At 38.2% G+C, this 18,119-nt stretch overlaps 2 protein-coding genes across 2 annotated transcripts; one reads left to right on the top strand and one right to left on the bottom strand.

The window, feature by feature from the left end:
* Nucleotides 1-42: 42 nt before the first annotated feature.
* Nucleotides 43-1,602, top strand: FAHD1 (fumarylacetoacetate hydrolase domain containing 1). The gene has a single exon (XM_075058612.1). It carries the CDS (start codon nt 191-193, stop codon nt 860-862), a length of 672 nt encoding a protein of 223 aa, XP_074914713.1. The 5' UTR covers nt 43-190; the 3' UTR covers nt 863-1,602.
* Nucleotides 1,603-3,577: 1,975 nt separating this feature from the next.
* Nucleotides 3,578-16,873, bottom strand: MEIOB (meiosis specific with OB-fold). Its single transcript, XM_075058510.1, has 13 exons — nt 16,805-16,873; nt 13,371-13,428; nt 11,852-11,983; nt 11,023-11,095; nt 9,664-9,859; nt 9,103-9,203; nt 7,320-7,372; nt 7,137-7,232; nt 6,653-6,754; nt 5,983-6,136; nt 5,428-5,611; nt 4,850-4,936; nt 3,578-3,941 (listed from the first exon to the last, which is right to left on the bottom strand). The coding sequence occupies exons 1-13, from the start codon at nt 16,871-16,873 to the stop codon at nt 3,813-3,815; spliced, it is 1,434 nt and encodes a 477-aa protein (XP_074914611.1). The 3' UTR covers nt 3,578-3,812.
* Between the last annotated feature and the right edge of the window lie 1,246 nt (nt 16,874-18,119).

Raw genomic sequence — 18,119 nt, 5'->3', positions numbered from 1 at the left:
CGGGCGATTTGCTAAGCCGGGTAAGGAGGCGGGAGGGCGGACGGCTGCCCTGGGCAATCCGCGGCGGGCAGGGAGCAGGCAGGGAGGAGAGGGCGGCGGAGGAGAGGCGGCGGCGGCGGCGCGGCTCCGGGCCCGGCAAGGACACCCCAAGGGCGCCCGCGGTCCCCGGAGAAGGAGACCCGCCGCGGGCATGGCCTCCTCCAAACCCCTGTCCCGCTTCTGGGAGTGGGGCAAGAACATCGTCTGCGTGGGGCGCAACTACGCCGAGCACGCCAAGGAGATGGGGAGCGTGCCGCCCCGGGAGCCCATCTTCTTCCTCAAGCCTTCCTCGGCCTACGTGCGGGAAGGCTCGCCCATCCTCCGGCCCTACTACTGCAACAACCTGCACCACGAAGTGGAGCTGGGGGTGGTGATCGGGAAGAGAGCCCAGGCTGTGGCCCAGGAGGCCGCCATGGAGCACGTGGCGGGCTATGCCCTCTGCTTGGACATGACGGCCAGGGACACCCAGGAGGAGTGTAAAAAGAAGGGTCTGCCCTGGACCCTGGCCAAGGGCTTCAGTTCGTCATGCCCGGTCAGTGACTTTGTGCCTAAGGAGAAGATTCCAGACCCTCACAAGCTGAAGATCTGGCTCAAGGTGAACGGAAGGCTGAGGCAGGAGGGGGAGACCTCCTCGATGATCTTCTCTATCCCTTACCTGATCAGCTACATCAGCGAAATACTCACCCTGGAAGAAGGGGACTTGATTCTGACAGGGTCTCCCAAAGGAGTTGGGTCTGTGCAGGCCGACGATGAGATAGAGGCTGGGATAAGAGATGTCCTCTCTATGCGGTTTAAGGTGGCGCAGCAAACGCGTAGATCCTGACCGGGAGCCTGGCTGGGACCCTGTCTGCAAAGGAAGAGGCTCTTCTGGGAACATCTGGTGAACAAGGAGACACCCAAGCCGTCCTGTACGTTAAACACTTACGTGGCCCAAGCGTCTAACGGGCTGTCATGCATCAAAGACACATAACCCATGCGCTCGAAAGGCATTTGACTGAAACAGCCCCGTTCCTGTGGAGGCTTCAGCCTCTTCTGAGGCTGTGAACCCGGAGTCCAACCCAGCTTTGGGCAGGTGGTTAATACCTTAACCGTACCTTGGAAGTGCCAATGGAGACGGTGTGCCGGACAGCCGGGGAGGGGAGCGGTGCTGGCTGTCACTGTGTGCGCTCTTCTGTTCTACTGATGTATTGCCTTAAAATAAAAGTCTAAAAATTAAACCATCAGAATGGTGATGTAGGAGCTAAGGCTCACCCATGCTATCTATATAAAATCAAAGCTATATGTGTAATAGTAAATCAAGAATTACAGCATCAGATAGAATTTCTATCCTTGGGGTATTCTACAATAAAAAGATGTTTGCTTTTTAGATTAGTTTCACGATTCCTCCATGCGTTTTTCAAATGTACAAATTAAATGAGGGTTGCTTTCCCTCCCACTCCAAGGGGTGTAATGCAGCAGGAAGTGTGCCAGATGCTTGGCAGATCTTTTTTCCTAAACTGATCTTTAAATGTGCTTCTAAAAGTAAAATAATACAAAAGATCAAGAATAAAGCAGCTCATTGGTAAAGATAACCAGTAAACTTGTCTTTACTTTTACTGATTTAAATATATTTTTAATAGAAATCTAACTGCAGCAATTGCCATTACTTATACAGTGCAGTGCAACAGTGAAGTTTTTAACTATTTCCAGCTGTTAAAAAGCCATGCTGCATAACTTTTCCCGTTTCCAAACTCCAACTGATCTAACACACTCTACCAGCTTGCATGACAGCGAGTTCACTTTCAATTCAAAGGAGTGACACAGTAAGTTGTAAAATATAATTGAAAAAACCCTCCCCCCACAAACATCAAAACTTGCCATTTTCAAAGGTTGCACAGAACTGACTAATTTCTAACGAAAACAGATGGATTATTTTTTTTTACATACGTGCAAGCACCAAAGTTAAATGCTTCCATTTATTGGAACCAGATCTTAACCGCTAGGAAGTTTTGTTTTAAAAGTGCATTTGGAAAGTCTTGCAGAGAAAATTACTGTAGCCCAAAAAATAGCACCTCTGTGAAAGAGTAGCATCATCCAGGATACTGCAAATCAAATGGTAAAAAGAAAGCAGAGCATGTTGCAGAAGAAAAATAGACATTTTCTTATTTCCAGCACACCACTGTGTATCCGCACACCACCTGCACTGGGTACCAATCCTGCAAACATGCAGACATTTCATTCCGCTGTATTTTAACTTAAGCCAATGACTTAAAGCACATGTAAAAGTTCTTTGTATGATGAGGCCTAAATGCTGTGGACATAATTCAGATTTCATCTAAAGGAAGGCTAAGGAACGAAGGCCAACTGAAACAGACATTCAGCCATTACATCTGAACAGAACCAGCCCCTGGCTCACAGCAGTCAAAATGCTCTTGGTTTAAGCCTACCTCTGTCAGCAGGGAAGCTGTCCTCTGAATTTGTTGCAACTTAATGAGCTGGGCCAAGCAGAGAAGTCAGGCCAACAGAGCTGGGCTGAGCAGGGAAGTTAGGGTGAATAATGCTGAAACAGGAAGGATTAAATTCACTTTCTCTGCTGTTTCCTTTTCTTCGTGCCTATCAAACATTACCGTCTATGGCAACAGCAACAATGCATCATTTGTAGTTTGTTCTTCAGGACTGTGTACTGGTAGCAGAGCTGAGTTGTGATTAAAATTATTGTAAACATTCACTTCAGAATATTAGCTGTTACGGCAGGAAAATGTTGAAGTTGTTTATTGCTGCAACAGGAGAGATGCAGCGACCCAACACTGGCAACATTTTTTTGTGCATTTAGTCCCTCGTTTCCACTCACATGAATAGGGCGATGCAATCTTGGTGGATTGCTTGTCAAAATTTGCTGTTTCTGTGGTTGTTTACTCTCTGCCATGTTGCTTTAATGGGTAGGTAGTGCACTGGGTTGATCGGAGTTCCTCAGGGTATTCTAGCCTAACAAATAACTTTGCAAGAGAAGGGCTACAGTATCTTCCCACCATTTCAAATCGGCCAACTCCTGATATGCTCAGAAGGTGAGGACTGGTGAATGTAGCAAATACACCAGCTGCAGGGGAAGCCAAGGACAGAAATAGATTAAAAAAAAGGAAAAAATACATAGAGAAAGGCAAAATATGCATACCTGGATTCTTTATGTTTGGCTAAGAACAACTCTCTCGGTGAAGAAGAGTCCTTTCTTCTCTGCCGCTTATAGTCTTAGCTTGATTGGTTGTCAGAGGTCCCCGGTAATTGATTACTCCATTCTAATAAGACTTAGTCTCCCTAAAGAAAAGCAGCCTTGCAAACATCATGGCTATTTCCAAGCCTCTGCAGTTGCCAAAAGTTCCGTGTCTGGACTCACCAACATGCACCACAAACCCAGGCAGTATTTCAAAGTGGGTCTTTATTTTTTGAACTAACACAAACACAGCACGAAAGTAGCAAGGCAGTTAAAAGCACAGAAGCTCAACAGAACTGTCTCGTACTATTTGTTATTTCTGATTTTTTTCAAATACATTCTAAACTGAGGAAAGCTTCCACCCCCCTTGTAAGGGGTTGAGTTCAGTAGAACTAACTTTTCTTAAGCTGAGGCCCTAGTACACATTTTAAAGTACCATCACCTGAAAAAGATCAACATAAAAGCCCACTTAACAGGGATTAGTAATGCATATTCTTTCCTTACCATCAGAACATACTTAGCAAAATACAACAACAGCATTCTACCTCTAATAATACAGTGAAGACAGTCTTTTTCCTAGCTGTTATTAATAGTGTAATCTCTTATTTCCAATCTCTTTTCCCAACAAGCTCTGACTCGCCTCTCTAGGATCTGCCAGTTTACATGAAAGAACATTCACTTTCAGTCCGGTTCTCCAACTGGGTGACAAAGTAACCTGTAAAAATAATTAAGGGTCTTTGTTTTTACTGCTGTATAGCACTTTGAAATATATTACTTCCAAATATCACACAGCATGTTTAACTGACAGATTTGGTTATACATATTTTACATTATTTTATGTATGAGTACACACATTTTGTGCTATATACCTGTCACTACTGAAGTAAAACACTTTCATTTTTTCCTGGAAATAGGGGCAGAGTATGGGGGAGATGAAAGAGTAAGAACAGTCTCAGAAGCACAAGTTTAAAAAAGGGAGTCAGTTTAGAGTTGTCCTAGGACAGGCAGTTCTATGAAAAAGAAATCCAGTGCAGTATACAGCATGCAATTCAGCTGAAAAAGTAAAGGATATTGGAAATAATAGCAGATCTTTTAACAATTGCTCCAGGTGTGTAAATCTAATATTCTTGTTGCTTTAAGGAGAATTGCAGATTTTAGACATATCTAATCACATTATTAGAAAAAATACAGGTAACTGAGAAATATACTTAGGTAGCCCCATATACTGTACAATCTATTACATATATTGACTGCACCTTATTCTTGCAAACAGATACTGTTAACTTTATTAATTATAAACCTACAGCCATAGAAATCAGTGACTGAGTAAATCATGTATACATGCTTTTGAAATACCAGCTCCTTAATCAGTATTGGCTAAGGGCAGTTTGTGTCTTTCATAGCTTGACTGAAAGAGGCCTGCGTATATCTGATCCTGCAGGGACATCCCCTAATGTTGAAATTATGACAAAAGACTATTTACTTGGAATATTCAGAATATGTACAAAAACTAATCCTTATTTTTAAAAGCTCAGCAGAATTGACATGGAATTTTTCAGTACTAAATATACTACCGAATGGGAAACAGCCACTGTTTAAATTAAATTAACATTAAATACTAACTTTAAAATAAATCTTGCTTCGTTCCAAAAGAAGTTGCCATTTCAATGCAGTCTTCTTGTCTTCTGCTAGAGTAAGGAATTCATGGACCTGTTAATGACAGGACACCACAGAACACTTCTTCAGCATATAGTTACAATATCTCCACAACAGAATGATGATGAAAAGAGCATCTTACACATTTTTATACATTTCTAAGCTGTATTTTTCTATTTTAACATAGTGTTTGGTGTGATGTATGTACCAAGACAGTCAGATTAATCAGAATAAATTGCAGGGTGTTTGAGAATCAAAGTTAGGGAATTCCAACCACATTCTCAGAAAAGTGTGAATTAATTAAAGCAGTATTCTGAATAGGGTATTCACTCTTACATTTAACACGTTTCTTCTTATTAGCAGCTACTGACTTCTAACTTTTGACTTGTTAAAAAGCTGAGTGTATGTGTATCCACACGTACATGCAAATTTTTTTAACTGGTGTACACATACACATGTATGAAGAACATTTACATGTCTTTGTAGTTTTCTTCAAGCTTCACAGCTCAGATCAAATAAGAACAACCTAATTCATTTCTACTTACTGTGCAGCCTAATGTTTCCTCAGCTACACAGTCAGACAGGTAACAAGAATAAAGAGTGCCTGTGTGATCTGTCAGATCAATGAGTATGTCAAAGCTTGAAAAAGTTGACTTTGAATATGAAGAGACGTCACTGCAGAAAGTGCATGTGTTTGACATTTCATTCACTATAAAACGGCATATTGAACTGAAACATAAGAAGATAATTAATGCATATATGTAATTCCTCCTTCTTTGAAACTGTTTTCTAGACTGAGACTTCCCAAGAGACTTTTCATCTTTAAAAAAAATTCTTCATCTTCTAAACTCTTAAGTCTCAGACAAAATGGCATCTTTCTTCTTCTCTCCTCTAGGACCACAAAGAGCAAGTCCTTCATAAAGCCAACTCCTCTTTCTTGCTACTTCTGGAAGTCTACACAACAGAAATCCACATGGCATCCTCCAGAGGAGTTTTATTTCTTGTCCAGAACTGGACTAAAATATTGTTCTATCTAATTTGGGTCAGGGGAAGAAGGACGAGAACCTTTTAATACAAATTTAAAACAGGCAGTCACTTACCATCTGTTGCGAATAACTTTAGATGCATTATCATCAATGTCCAGTGTAGAAATGTAGCCATAAATAATGCCATAGACTGGTTCAAGTTTCCCTTCACTCTGTAAAGCTTTTTCTTTCAGCTGTTCCACCGTATAAATATCAACTACAGTCTCCACTAGAAGTTTAAAAGACATGTTAAGTGCATTTGAGAAAGAAACAACGCAGAAAAGCAACAACGAAAAAGGATCTTAAGGTAATAAAAAGGAGAGGATTTGACCTAAAGTATCAGAAAAACCACACACCCCTTCTGTTTGAAGTAGGCTTATCATTTGGGGACAAAAAAACAAAACCCAAAAGCACATTCAAATCAGGAAAATAGCTAATATTTAATTTTTGTATCCCCCAAAATGAGCTTTTGACAAAAACTTTCCCTCTCCATTTTTCATACTTATTCAAGACAGAAAGAACATGCCAGACAGGCTGCAATTGGCATAGTCACCAACGCTGAAGATACATAACTGATAATATAAGGGATAGCCCCAGTAACAACAGTCCAAACTTTAAATATTCAGTCAGGCTGTACCTTAGTTTTGTTTCTATGAACACAGAGCAAGAACCTGATATTTCAGCTGCACTATGAAACTAACGTTATATAGTTAAATAAAATCAAAGTGTTTGGATCCATGCTTACAGTTAATGGATCCTTTTGACTGCTCCTCCATTTTATCATGCAAAGCTCCTGATTGTGCACTCTCTTTTATGAAGCTGAAGAGAACATTTGCTTCTGCTGTTTCTTGAAAATGTATTTTTAAAAGTTATATGTAGCATGTAAAAATAACAGCATAATTATATTTTACAACTTTTTATTCTGGTAGTACAAACATGTTGTCTCTTGGAATTAGCCAAGAGATGCTTTTATCTTTTTTACTTTAACTGTTAGTCCTACAGGGAATACATGAAGATTGCTTAGATAAAATTAAAAAAAAAAATTAAAAAAATAAAAAAAGGAAGAGAAAAGGGTGGAAGCCAAAAGCATTGGTCATTACATAGCAGACAAGAAGCAGGGAGCTTTCCAAGGCAAGCAGGTAGAACAAGTCAGACCTCCAATACATTCATTCATGCATTCTAGCCTATAATGATTACTAATACCAAAGCAATACTTCAACAGCTCTTACCTGGATTAGTTGTAATGATGGTTTTTGATATCACAGTTGCAGTCATACAGTTCCTAAATTTGTCAAAATTTATTCTCACATCTGATGCAAATATTACTGTGCACAAAAAAACCCCAACTGTTACTGCAGAATAAGTATCACATTAAGAACTACAGTAAAAACATAAAAACCAGACTATTATACCTGTTTCTCGTGGGATCCAACTCTGTGCAAGCTGGATAGATTCATTATCCCAACTAAATTAAAAAAAATTTAATGTATTGAAACATTTTTGAAACAGCACTCAAACTGTTTAGTACTAAACTACTAAATAATATAGTTATAATTAAATTGGTCAAAGGGGACACAACTCCTTTGTTACCTGCACATGCAAATGAAATGCCATGTATATCCACAGGCATCTAGTTTGCAGCCAGCCAGGATGCTTTATGTATGGTTTAATACGGTCCCTACTTTATCCCATGCCAAGCAATTTAAAATAAAGGGCTATTAGATTGTTCAAAATGATTTAATGCAGAATATACCTGGAAAAATACTGTGTGTATTTCAGAGCTTTGACAGAAGTAATTTCTAACTAAAGCAAATCACAGTTAAAATAACTGCTTATCAGCTGAGCCTTTTCTGTGGGAACAAATTGATTGCTGACATCACTAGGCCAGATGTTCAGCTGGCTTTCCAACACTGGAATCCTTGTAACTGTGGATGATGAGACTAGAGTGAGGTCAGAGGTATCCCTCAAAAATGGTAATTTGATGGTTGGGTCCCTTGATGAAATCTCATTCTGTTCCTTTTAAGTTTGGAAGGCAAGAATACTGCCAAAGCACAGTTTTGTTCTGGTGGTTTTTTTCCTTAATCCTTGGAAAAAGATTTAAGATATTTACTTTTCATCTAGTATTGCTCAGCTACCTCTTCACTGATGGCCTCTGAACTATCTTCACTACAGTGCTGTTGCTCAAGGATTTCCTGAATCTTTGCCTCTGCCTAGGGCTCCGTGAAAGTGCAAAAGGCACAGTTTAGGGTAACCACAATAAGACCACCTAGTCTCTGCTTCTGAGGTCTCCTGAAGCATACAGCTCTGCATCACTATGTACCAGCACTGAAACAAGAGCATCGGGGCTGCTGCTGCAAATTAACATTGGTGGCAGCTCAAAGGCTAGAAAACTTCACACCATAGGTGCTTAGTAATGTTCGTGTGTATACATTAACTGTGCTAAACATTACACTGACTGATAACAGTTTCTAACTTGGACACTGAGTGCAATGCTATCTTGCTCCTTCTAGCTAAGGAACAAAGGTCATTTCAACCAACAGACAGTAAACCCAGTGCAAACAAATACCCACATACCCTTGCACGTAGATAAGCCACAAGTTTATTTAACAAACTATGGGCAAAATGCAAATATTCCTGTGTAAACAAATCTCTGTTTACATGCATAAATGGTGTGGACATAGTCATGTCTGTAAGTGGGATACAGTTTGAAAATATGGCCTAAGTAGTATCAAAATGCTTCTGCGCTATTTTAAAAGTTTAAAACTATTTCAACCTATTTCCATTCGACTTATTAATTCTGCTTGGCTTTAAAAATGAAGCATACTCCTCCCCCACCCCCCTCTTTTGTGGAAGAAATGTGCTGCCTTTGCAACTGTTTTTAAATGCCATTTCCTGAATTAGTTCAAATTTCCACATTAAAAAAATGTAAATATTTGGAACTGAGCTTCATTTTGCCATTCATGAGCTAACAGTCTGTCAGCAAGTCATAAAACTAGGCAATACATGTAAGGTCACTCTAATGAATTTCTTTTTTAAGCCTCTGTTTAGCATACATTGCTGCCTTCTCACAGTTGCCACCCAAATAATAATACACTTAAATTAAAAGATAGTATTATAACAGTATGTATTATAGTTAATTTCTTTACCTACTCTTGCATTAATTTGAGTATTTTAGTGAATTAAAAAACATTTTACCATACTATTGGAAAAGACATCTCTGTTTCATCGTACAGCTTTATTTCACACCTCTGACCTTTTCTTTTGTCTGACGTCATAAAATACTTTGGCTCCCCAACCTTTAAGAAGAAAGAGAAGCAGTCACTTTTCCTGTAGTAAGTGTTTAGGAGAATAAAAATGATAACCTAGAAGAGTTAAAAAAGTGAAAAAAAATACACCATTAAAAGAAAACCTATACACCACTGAAAGTTTAACAACAGTAATTTTACTTCAGGATAAAGAGACACATTTTATTTTATAATAATTCGCACTTTATGTATTTGCAAGTTATCTACTGCTTGCACATGCATGATTTCAAAAAGACAACTGATGTAGGACATTCCATTCCCTTAATTTCCCCCCTCATGTTGATGAAAATCTTAAGTAGCTTGTATGGTTGTTGTAACTCAGCTGAAGTGACTGCCCACCTAAACAAACGAACAAACAAAACCAGTGATTCCTGTCCACTATGAGTCCCAAAATCCATATTCACACTTAAGTCAGTTAAATCGCCCATGGTACTGTGGCTCCTTAACTTACTGACATTACAGCTGCAAGCACATTAAGGATTCTTCCATCAAGGCTTTGTCCATTTGCAATGATATCACCCAGTGAATAATAATCCTGAGGGTCCTTGACAGGCAGGTGCAACAGAGAAAGTAGTTTGGTGTCCATTTCATAACACGAAGATGTTTTGACCACTGAATGATTTTCACTGAGCAATAATTTGTAGCAACTAGATAGTATGCACAAAACAAATCACATCAATCAACATTTCACTCACCAATATACTAACAGTGTAAAATGTTAATTCAATTCACATGAGAAAATAACTGCTGATTTATTCCTCTATTGTTTTCCCTAAAGATATGGAAAAGTTTGAATTAATTTGTTCTAAAATTATTTTTTAAAAATTATATACTTTACTTCTACCAAAAATGTATTATCCTGTACTTTATACTTATTTATAATTGAAATGCTAGCAATGTACAATACATATTTGTAAATCTTTCAGTCCTTATGAATCACTAAAAATAAGATAGGTTCCAAAATGTCTGTAATCCAGGTAATTAAGAGGTTTTGGCATCATGACATAATAAGACACGACTACAGTCAGATTGGATTTGGTAAGGTGCTTTCAAAAGTAATAGCCCAATGACCTAAGTAATATTTGTAATGCACTCTTAGCCAGTAGAAATAAGATATATTCAATATATTCTGGATAAATATATTTTGCAAATGCTTATGAAATCTATAGATTTGGAGAGGAGCTCTTTTCCTCAGTGAAGTTGTAGCCATATGTTTGAGTTAATGCCTAGGCTGTGGTGATACTGCTTAATTTAGGGTTAAACATGATGCATTGTCCTTTAAGAAGGACCATTATTCAATAGCTTCACTATGCAGGCCTGATTACTTTGTATCATACCTTACTAATGATTATGCCCTTGAAGAGGAACTAAAGACTGATAAAAAGGGAACATACTGCTCCAGAAGGCGCCGAAGGCCGGATGGTTGCCAAAGAAGCAGGAACTAGGGGAAACGTAAACGCGGCAGGGGGAGATCACGATCACTGACTCAAGACTGGAAAGACTTGCCCCCACACACACACATTCCCTTTCAAATTTTAGTAGACTGTACTCAAAGAATGGAATTTACTCTGTTTAGTTACAAAGAGCATTATTACTTTCTGACAAAGCTCCAAAGCCATGTACTGAGAAATATATTCTCTTTTGAGATTACTTGACCATACATGGTTGAACGCAGGGAGGAAGGTACAGCTACATAAGAAAACCAACCTCAAATACTTCTACCAATCACATGCTGCTGCAATCAGCTGGCAACTAAAGTATTAACTTTTATCTTTCTGAAAAGAGCTATTAGTCTATGCTTTAAATTTACCTAGGAGTTACAGGGTTGAATTTTTCTTCCCTTTCTGCTTCCTTTGACTGAACTAAAGGATTTTCAATTGTAACTAAAATAAAACATTGATAAATAATGTTAGCAAACTGAATATAGATACATATAAAGAGAGATGGCTTTTAAAAAATGGTTGTTTTCAAGGTCGATAAGGAAAGGAAAAGGTACGTGCAGTAACTACTGTCAAACGTTTTCATACTGAAAACCATATCTGTCCAGACAGCGCACATTATAGCCAAAGTCCCACAGGAGTCCTCAAGACATTTAATGGAAACAAAACGACACTGAGTTCTTGTGTGTACACTCTTCATAGCCACAAGTTTTATCCAAACACTCTGATCTAGCAACCATGGGCAGCAAAGTCTTTCCATTAACTTATCAAGATAAAAGCACAGACTGTAAATAAATACAAGATTTTTGCTGTGTTTTTATGAACATACGTAGTCATATCTATAACTAAATGAAGACAAACACCAAACTACTTTACAGAGCTTATTTTTTGTAGTTTATAAGAACAGAATATAATGTAAGAATTCAGATCGATTAACTATAGGTAAATTCTGGGTGGTTGCATTCGGTGGGTTTGTATCTGGTCTTTTTGTTGACATATTTACTGGTTTTGAATTTAAATCCTTGAAATCTCATTCCTTTCCTCTTTATACTTAGCATAACTGAACAATTTGTTTCCAATTAGACTGTTTTCTGAGTCCTTAGAGAAAAATATAACAAAACCACAAACACATAACACTGATTTACTGGGGGAGAAAAACACATTCAAACAGAAACATGTTAAGAATAAACTCCAGCTTACCACAGTCACCAACTCTAAAGCTTTCTGAAAGTGATCTAATATAGTCTTCTCTGCCCCAAGAATTTACATTTATAAAACAAGTGGGTGAGTCACGAATAGTAAAACTGAAGGTGTATCTTTCAGACCCAATGTCTGCAAAAATAAACAGCACTATTACAATTCGTTAGCACAGCTTGACTTCAATCTAGAATACACGTATAAAAACTATTATTTCGAGGCTGTCCTAGATTTTCTGAATTTACTACCCGCAATCTGGTGAGTACCACTAGAGGTCAGCAGACTGTTCAGTAAACACACTGGTGTTCCTCAATGGGGATGGCTACAACTCAGGCCGTACTTGCACCATCCCACCCACGTACACATATCACTTAACCTTAGGCAGCACCATATAAACTTAGAGATCTAATGCAAGAGAAATGAAAGAACCGTGCGATGCTACATTCAAGGCATGGACAAACACATAAACAGGGCTAATGCATGAAGCAATGCTATGAAGGTGTACATACTAGCCCAAATTTTGTAACAGGTAGGCTGTCTGTGTAACAGATGGCTGTGCCCATGTATGAGACCAGCGCAATGACGTACAAGGCTGCAGATCACAGGCAGTATTGCTGTCCAGATAGTACTGAGGGGTTTAACTGAATGAAGCAAAGTGTTTCCAGCTCTAGGGAAAGTTCATGGTCAAGAGGGTATCAGTCTTTGAAACACTACATTCCCTTTTCTCTTTCAGCTGATTAACAAAGCTTTCCATTATGCAATATGCTATTTTTAAATTATCAATGAAAACTGTATAGTGATCCACATAGAGTAAGCATAATCTGACTGTAGTTCCATGGAGGCATAAACACGAACACCACATTTTCAGACTGTGTAGAATTGTTTTTGGTGACGATGATGACTTCCTTCTAAAAATCCACCACTAGAGCAGCTCAGCATGACGACAACACCAACAGAATAGCTGAGTGCTTCACACAGAGCTGGAATGGTGCCCTGTGACTGGAGATGCATCCTGACAGTGTCTGTGTCAACCCTAAGCTGTAGATATATTAGTTCAATTTCCAACTAATGCTGTATTAACAATGTATAATTGCCATTTTTCTTTAGGACTATATAGTAAGATGAAGCTAGTGCTACCCAGACCAGAAATTACTTGTTCTGCTCCTCAAGACATCTCCTTAACATTTCTGTTTTAAGAGAGAATGAATATGAAGGGACTAAGTCTATTCCAGCAGTATTTATATAATAGTGGGTTCGTATCAGTGCCATCTTCTTCAGACCTTGAAACACTTACTTCCAAGATGGAGTTTTCCGGAACAAATTCTAATTGATAAGGTTTAGCCAAACTAATGCTGCTCTTTCATCTTGGTTCTCAAACACACACAATTTTTTTTGCACATTCTTATTCTATACATTTTACACTAAAAGAAGTCTGTTTATCATTTAAATACTGATTTCAGTCATATATGCCAAATTATACCGTATAAGAAAATGAAGTAAAAACAGTTAAAAGGGACTGTACTTTTTCTGTCTGGAAAGCCTCTGACATCTGTTTTCCCAATAACCACACCGATTACATTCTAAAAAATAAAGAGATTATAGAATACAAGTATTAAACACAGATGTATATGATGAATTAGATTTCATGGACTTGTACTCTATTGATGATAATAAACATATTTCTGAATGGTAATCATTTTAATCTATTTATTCCACAGTGCCATATGAACTAAGGACTAAAACATAAACATACAATCTGACTTTAAGAAAAAGAGTGACTAATAAAAATATTAAAAGAAATACATCTGTTTCTGTTTGTAAAGACAATGGGAGGACAAAAGTTCATCCAAAACATTCACAATTTTGGCTGTTCTACAGCAATCTCTCCTCAGGTAGGCAGCAATATTGTTGTTTCACGCTCTCTGCACAGGTCTCAGATCTCCTTAAATGCACCATGAAAATTCTGGACAGGATTTATTTTACAGTTGAGCATTCAAGGTTTCCCCTGCTGTCAGCACCAAGATATACACGTGTACGTCCATAGGGAGGGCCATTTATCCTATCCTCATCTAAGCAACACAAATTTGTACAGGTGCCTCTTTCTTGCTGTCTGTCTCTCAACAAAGGGAGCTTAGGCAATGAACTTTTTTGATGTTTCAAAACAAAAATCAATCTTATACTGCTTTGCTAAGCCTGTATTTATTACGCAAAAGCACCCCAGTCTCAATTGTCAAACAAAACTACTAGGAGCAAACACAGACCGGAAGAAAGATATATATAAAAAAATATATATATTAATAATATATAGCTGTGTGGTGTTTGTTTTTTTTTTTTCCTAAATAAAAAGGTCCTCCTCAGTGTGAGATAAGAGTATGGCAGTGCTAGTTTGGGATTTAAGAGGTAAGCAATGAGAACTGGTTTGGTAACAAGGACCGGAAGGAGCGACTGACATTGCAATACTCCAAGGGTCCTTCAAAACATGAAGCGTGCCACATCTCTTCCACGTCACATGTGGAGTTACTTTCAGTACCGCCTGACTCTCTCATTCAAGCAGGGGAACCCCAGGAGTCAGCTAGCAAGGGGCAATGTAACAATTTAATAACCCACACAGGCTAAATTTTGCACCTATTCACAAGGCAATGCAACCTGACGCACCTCACTGTAACTATACAGTATTGACATGTGCTCAAAAATTATATCACATGTTCCCAGTTTACTTTGAATCACTAGATGGAGCAAGGTAACTATCTTATCCTAGTGATGGAAATGAACTCATTAAGAGGATGTATGTGTACCACAGCGTAATATCCTAGTTCTTCCAATCTTTCTAACAGAGTGTTTTCTATCTGTTCACATTACATGTAGTAATTTAAATAAGGATTTTATTTTTCTGGTTTTGGCTTTGTTTCTTAAAAAACAAACATTTCAATTAAATCAAAGTGCAACATACCCTGTATCTCACCACCAGTCAGAAGAACTGACATTCAGAATGACTCTTCACATGAATTAAGCTAATGTCAATCTGCAGTTTCCAAAAGAAACCTCCCGTCCCTGCTGCAGATATATTCACCTCTCTTGTATTAGCACTAAGTCTGCACAGCAAGCTGGCAGAAGGAAGCGATCTGGCTGGAAACTATTTTGGGGGGGGTCAAAAAACTTCCATTTCCTTGATCAGCTTATTGTGCAACAACACAAGCACTAGTTTCACCAAAAGAGGAGCAGAACACGCCTGCAATGAGGAAGAAGGCCATACTGCCTTTTTGGGCAAAGCATGGCTTGAGGCTGCTCAACCAAATCATGAGACTACAGCATTAACACACTGCAAGTTTCTTAGACTTTGATCTATTCCACTTTTAAAAAATAAACTACAAAGTAAAAAAATATGACATTTTGATACTTTGAATTATGTGTGCTCAGGTGTTTTACCGTCCCAAACACATACTGATCATTCTATCATGAGATACTAGTGAATTATTTTCTATAAAAATACTTCCTTTACTGTATGTTGCTAATTGCAACACTCAAGATTAGTTTTATTTGTAAAATAAGAGCTTTTAACCGAGTTACTGGATCACTCTATTTGAGAGTAACTGTGAGTGACAGCTTAAATTAGCTTTACTGGAGACCAGGAGTTTATAAAAAGCTGGAAAGAATATACAATACGTCTGTGAGGGCACGTAAAACTCCTTCTCCTAGTTCACCCCTTTTCTGTGATTTCTCTTCCATTTGTTTAAAATAAATGAGAAAAAAAGGGCTAAATTGTGCCCGTCCCAAATAAAAAAGTTTGGGACAGGAAAACTCCTTGTTTTCACTCTCTTCACAAGCATCAGGACTTCCCTGGGGCATACAGCTCTACAGACAGTGCATCTACTTTAAGCTGCACGGGGAGACAGGGTTATAACACCGCACCACAGCTCGCAGTGACTCCGCGGGGAAACCCTGCCTCTCTGGTTTGTTCTCCAGGCTCCAACTCCCCGCAGCACTGAACGCTCAGAAGACACGTTATCGCTGGTGGGCTACACAGTGAAGGGTGGGAAATACTGCAACAGAGAATAATGTAGTCTTCTCCCTCCCATATTAAAACATCATCTTGGAGAGCAAAGAATGAAAAACTGCCCTCCCCAGACTTCCTGGTTTTTATTCAACCATCTAAAACTCAGAAGGGAAAAATACTGAGTTTTACAGCACATTCCCCTATTCATCTCTTACTCCAGTGATGATAATCCTCACTTCTATCAGGACAAAAGAAACCCAAAACAAACACCAAACGAAAAAAACCCACCGTACTCAAACACCTGTATGAATCTGCCAACTACAAAGCGTTGCTGTTTAAGTTTACTTTTTGGTTCATCCTGCTCTCCTGTACTCCCACAAGCAAAATTCTTAGCTTCTTATAAACTGACAACCACAAAACCTGCTTTTTGTTCTAAAGAAACAGAAACGATCCTATCTGACATGTAATTGTGAGATTTTTATCCAGTTAAAACACCATACCATTCACCAAGAGTTTTGTTTGAATAATTCAGGACTATGTTATTTAGCCCAGAGGAATTGAGCACACAAATAAATACTGCAGGATTGGGCCTTACGTTCAGAGCTTGTAGTGAAAGACTATTGTAGGTTACAGATGTATTGTGACTACATAATGCTGACTCTGTACATGTCTTTACTAATTCAGCATCCATTTAAAACATTACAAAGAAGCCTCTGATACTTTCAGACATTGAATTGTCCAGTCAATATCTATAGTTGTGGTATCCACATACTATGGACAGCAACAGCATCAATTTTCATTCTGCTGGTTTATACACAAAGAAGGTAAGGTACTTTACATCTAACAATTATACTAATGCTATTAGTATCTAAATACACATCAATTACATAATTTTGCAGTAATATAATACAGTCATATACAATTTCATTTGAGAACAAAAGTACTATGTCTATGAGACTTACAGGACGAGCAAGATTTGGATGCAGATCTGAAAGTGCAACAAAGTCCCGTGTTGAACTAGAATAAGCCATTCTTTATCTGTAACTTGAGAAAACTAATTTAGATTTTTTGAAAATCTAAACAAATCACTTAAAACTATTCACAGTGGAATAACAAGTTATTTTTTTAACACAAATGTTTTGACCTAAATAGCATCTGTTTTCACTAAAAAGCATTTCAAGCCATCTGAAGTAGACAATTCTTTATTGTTTGTATTTGGTGATGTAAGTTATGATTTTTACTATAACTACCTATGCTTCTCAAATAAAGGTCTGTAATTTTTATTTATTTATTCATTCAGCATTAAATGACTCCATTAGCACCAGCCTCTGAAAAATATTTACCCTCCTTCTCCTGTCTGGGAAGTCCAACTGAATTTAATGAGGCAGTTCATATATAAAAGGCCATTTACATGGGAGGAAAGAAAATTTTTGAGTTGCAAATCACCTTAATTGAGGTTTTGGACTTAATATTAAACTACTTTAAAAAGTGAGTTCATTCCTTCCTTGAAGTAGAAAAGTTTTGAATTTATTAAAATAAAATTTTAAAAAATCAGTTATTTTCAGGCTGCCAACATAGCATTACTGCCCGTTCCTGTGAGCTACTGCGCACTCAATTCCTCTCTATTGATACTAAAGTCGGGCCATGGATGCTTTGTTAGCCCGTCTGAATGCCTCTTATTATTTCACGGGTACCCTCAGAGACATTATTGATATTTAGCAAATAGTTGTCAGATTCTATTTTTTCGTAAAAGGAACCATCGAGTTGTCCAAATCTTAATAACCTTTAATATGAGAGAACTGCTGACATTTTTCAGAGGACGCCTGTTCAAACTTTATAAAAAAAGTCCTGAATGGCTTTCGAGGTCTTTGTACCTGGCACCTTGTGTGAGAATTGTTAACCATTTCATTGGGCGTTAGTATAATGATCTGTTGAAAACACTAGAAAAGAAATAGACAGTCTACACTTTAAAAAAAGTAAGCAGTTATCTGAGAACAAAGCGATTTCTCTTGAAGAGTATTTCAAACTAAACTCTCACAGAAAGGTATCCCAAATTTGCCTTACAAAAACTACCGAACAATGGGGCCCTCAAACCTATTCCCATCCCATTATACAGACGAATTCACACTCACTTATGTAGGAAAGTCACCTCAGCTATACCTCCAAGGCAGGTTAATATTCTTGCCTCAAAAGAAGTTAAATATTGTTAAATGTCATACCTCGCACCACAGCTGAATCAGGTTAAAGAAAACAGCACCAGGAACCCATGTATCAAAG

The sequence above is a fragment of the Buteo buteo genome, chromosome 27 (genome assembly GCF_964188355.1).
Source record: "Buteo buteo chromosome 27, bButBut1.hap1.1, whole genome shotgun sequence".
In the NCBI taxonomy this organism is placed as follows: Eukaryota; Metazoa; Chordata; class Aves; order Accipitriformes; family Accipitridae; genus Buteo; species Buteo buteo.
The sequence above is the reverse complement of the archived record's forward strand: the minus strand, read 5'-3'. Positions and strand labels throughout refer to the sequence as shown.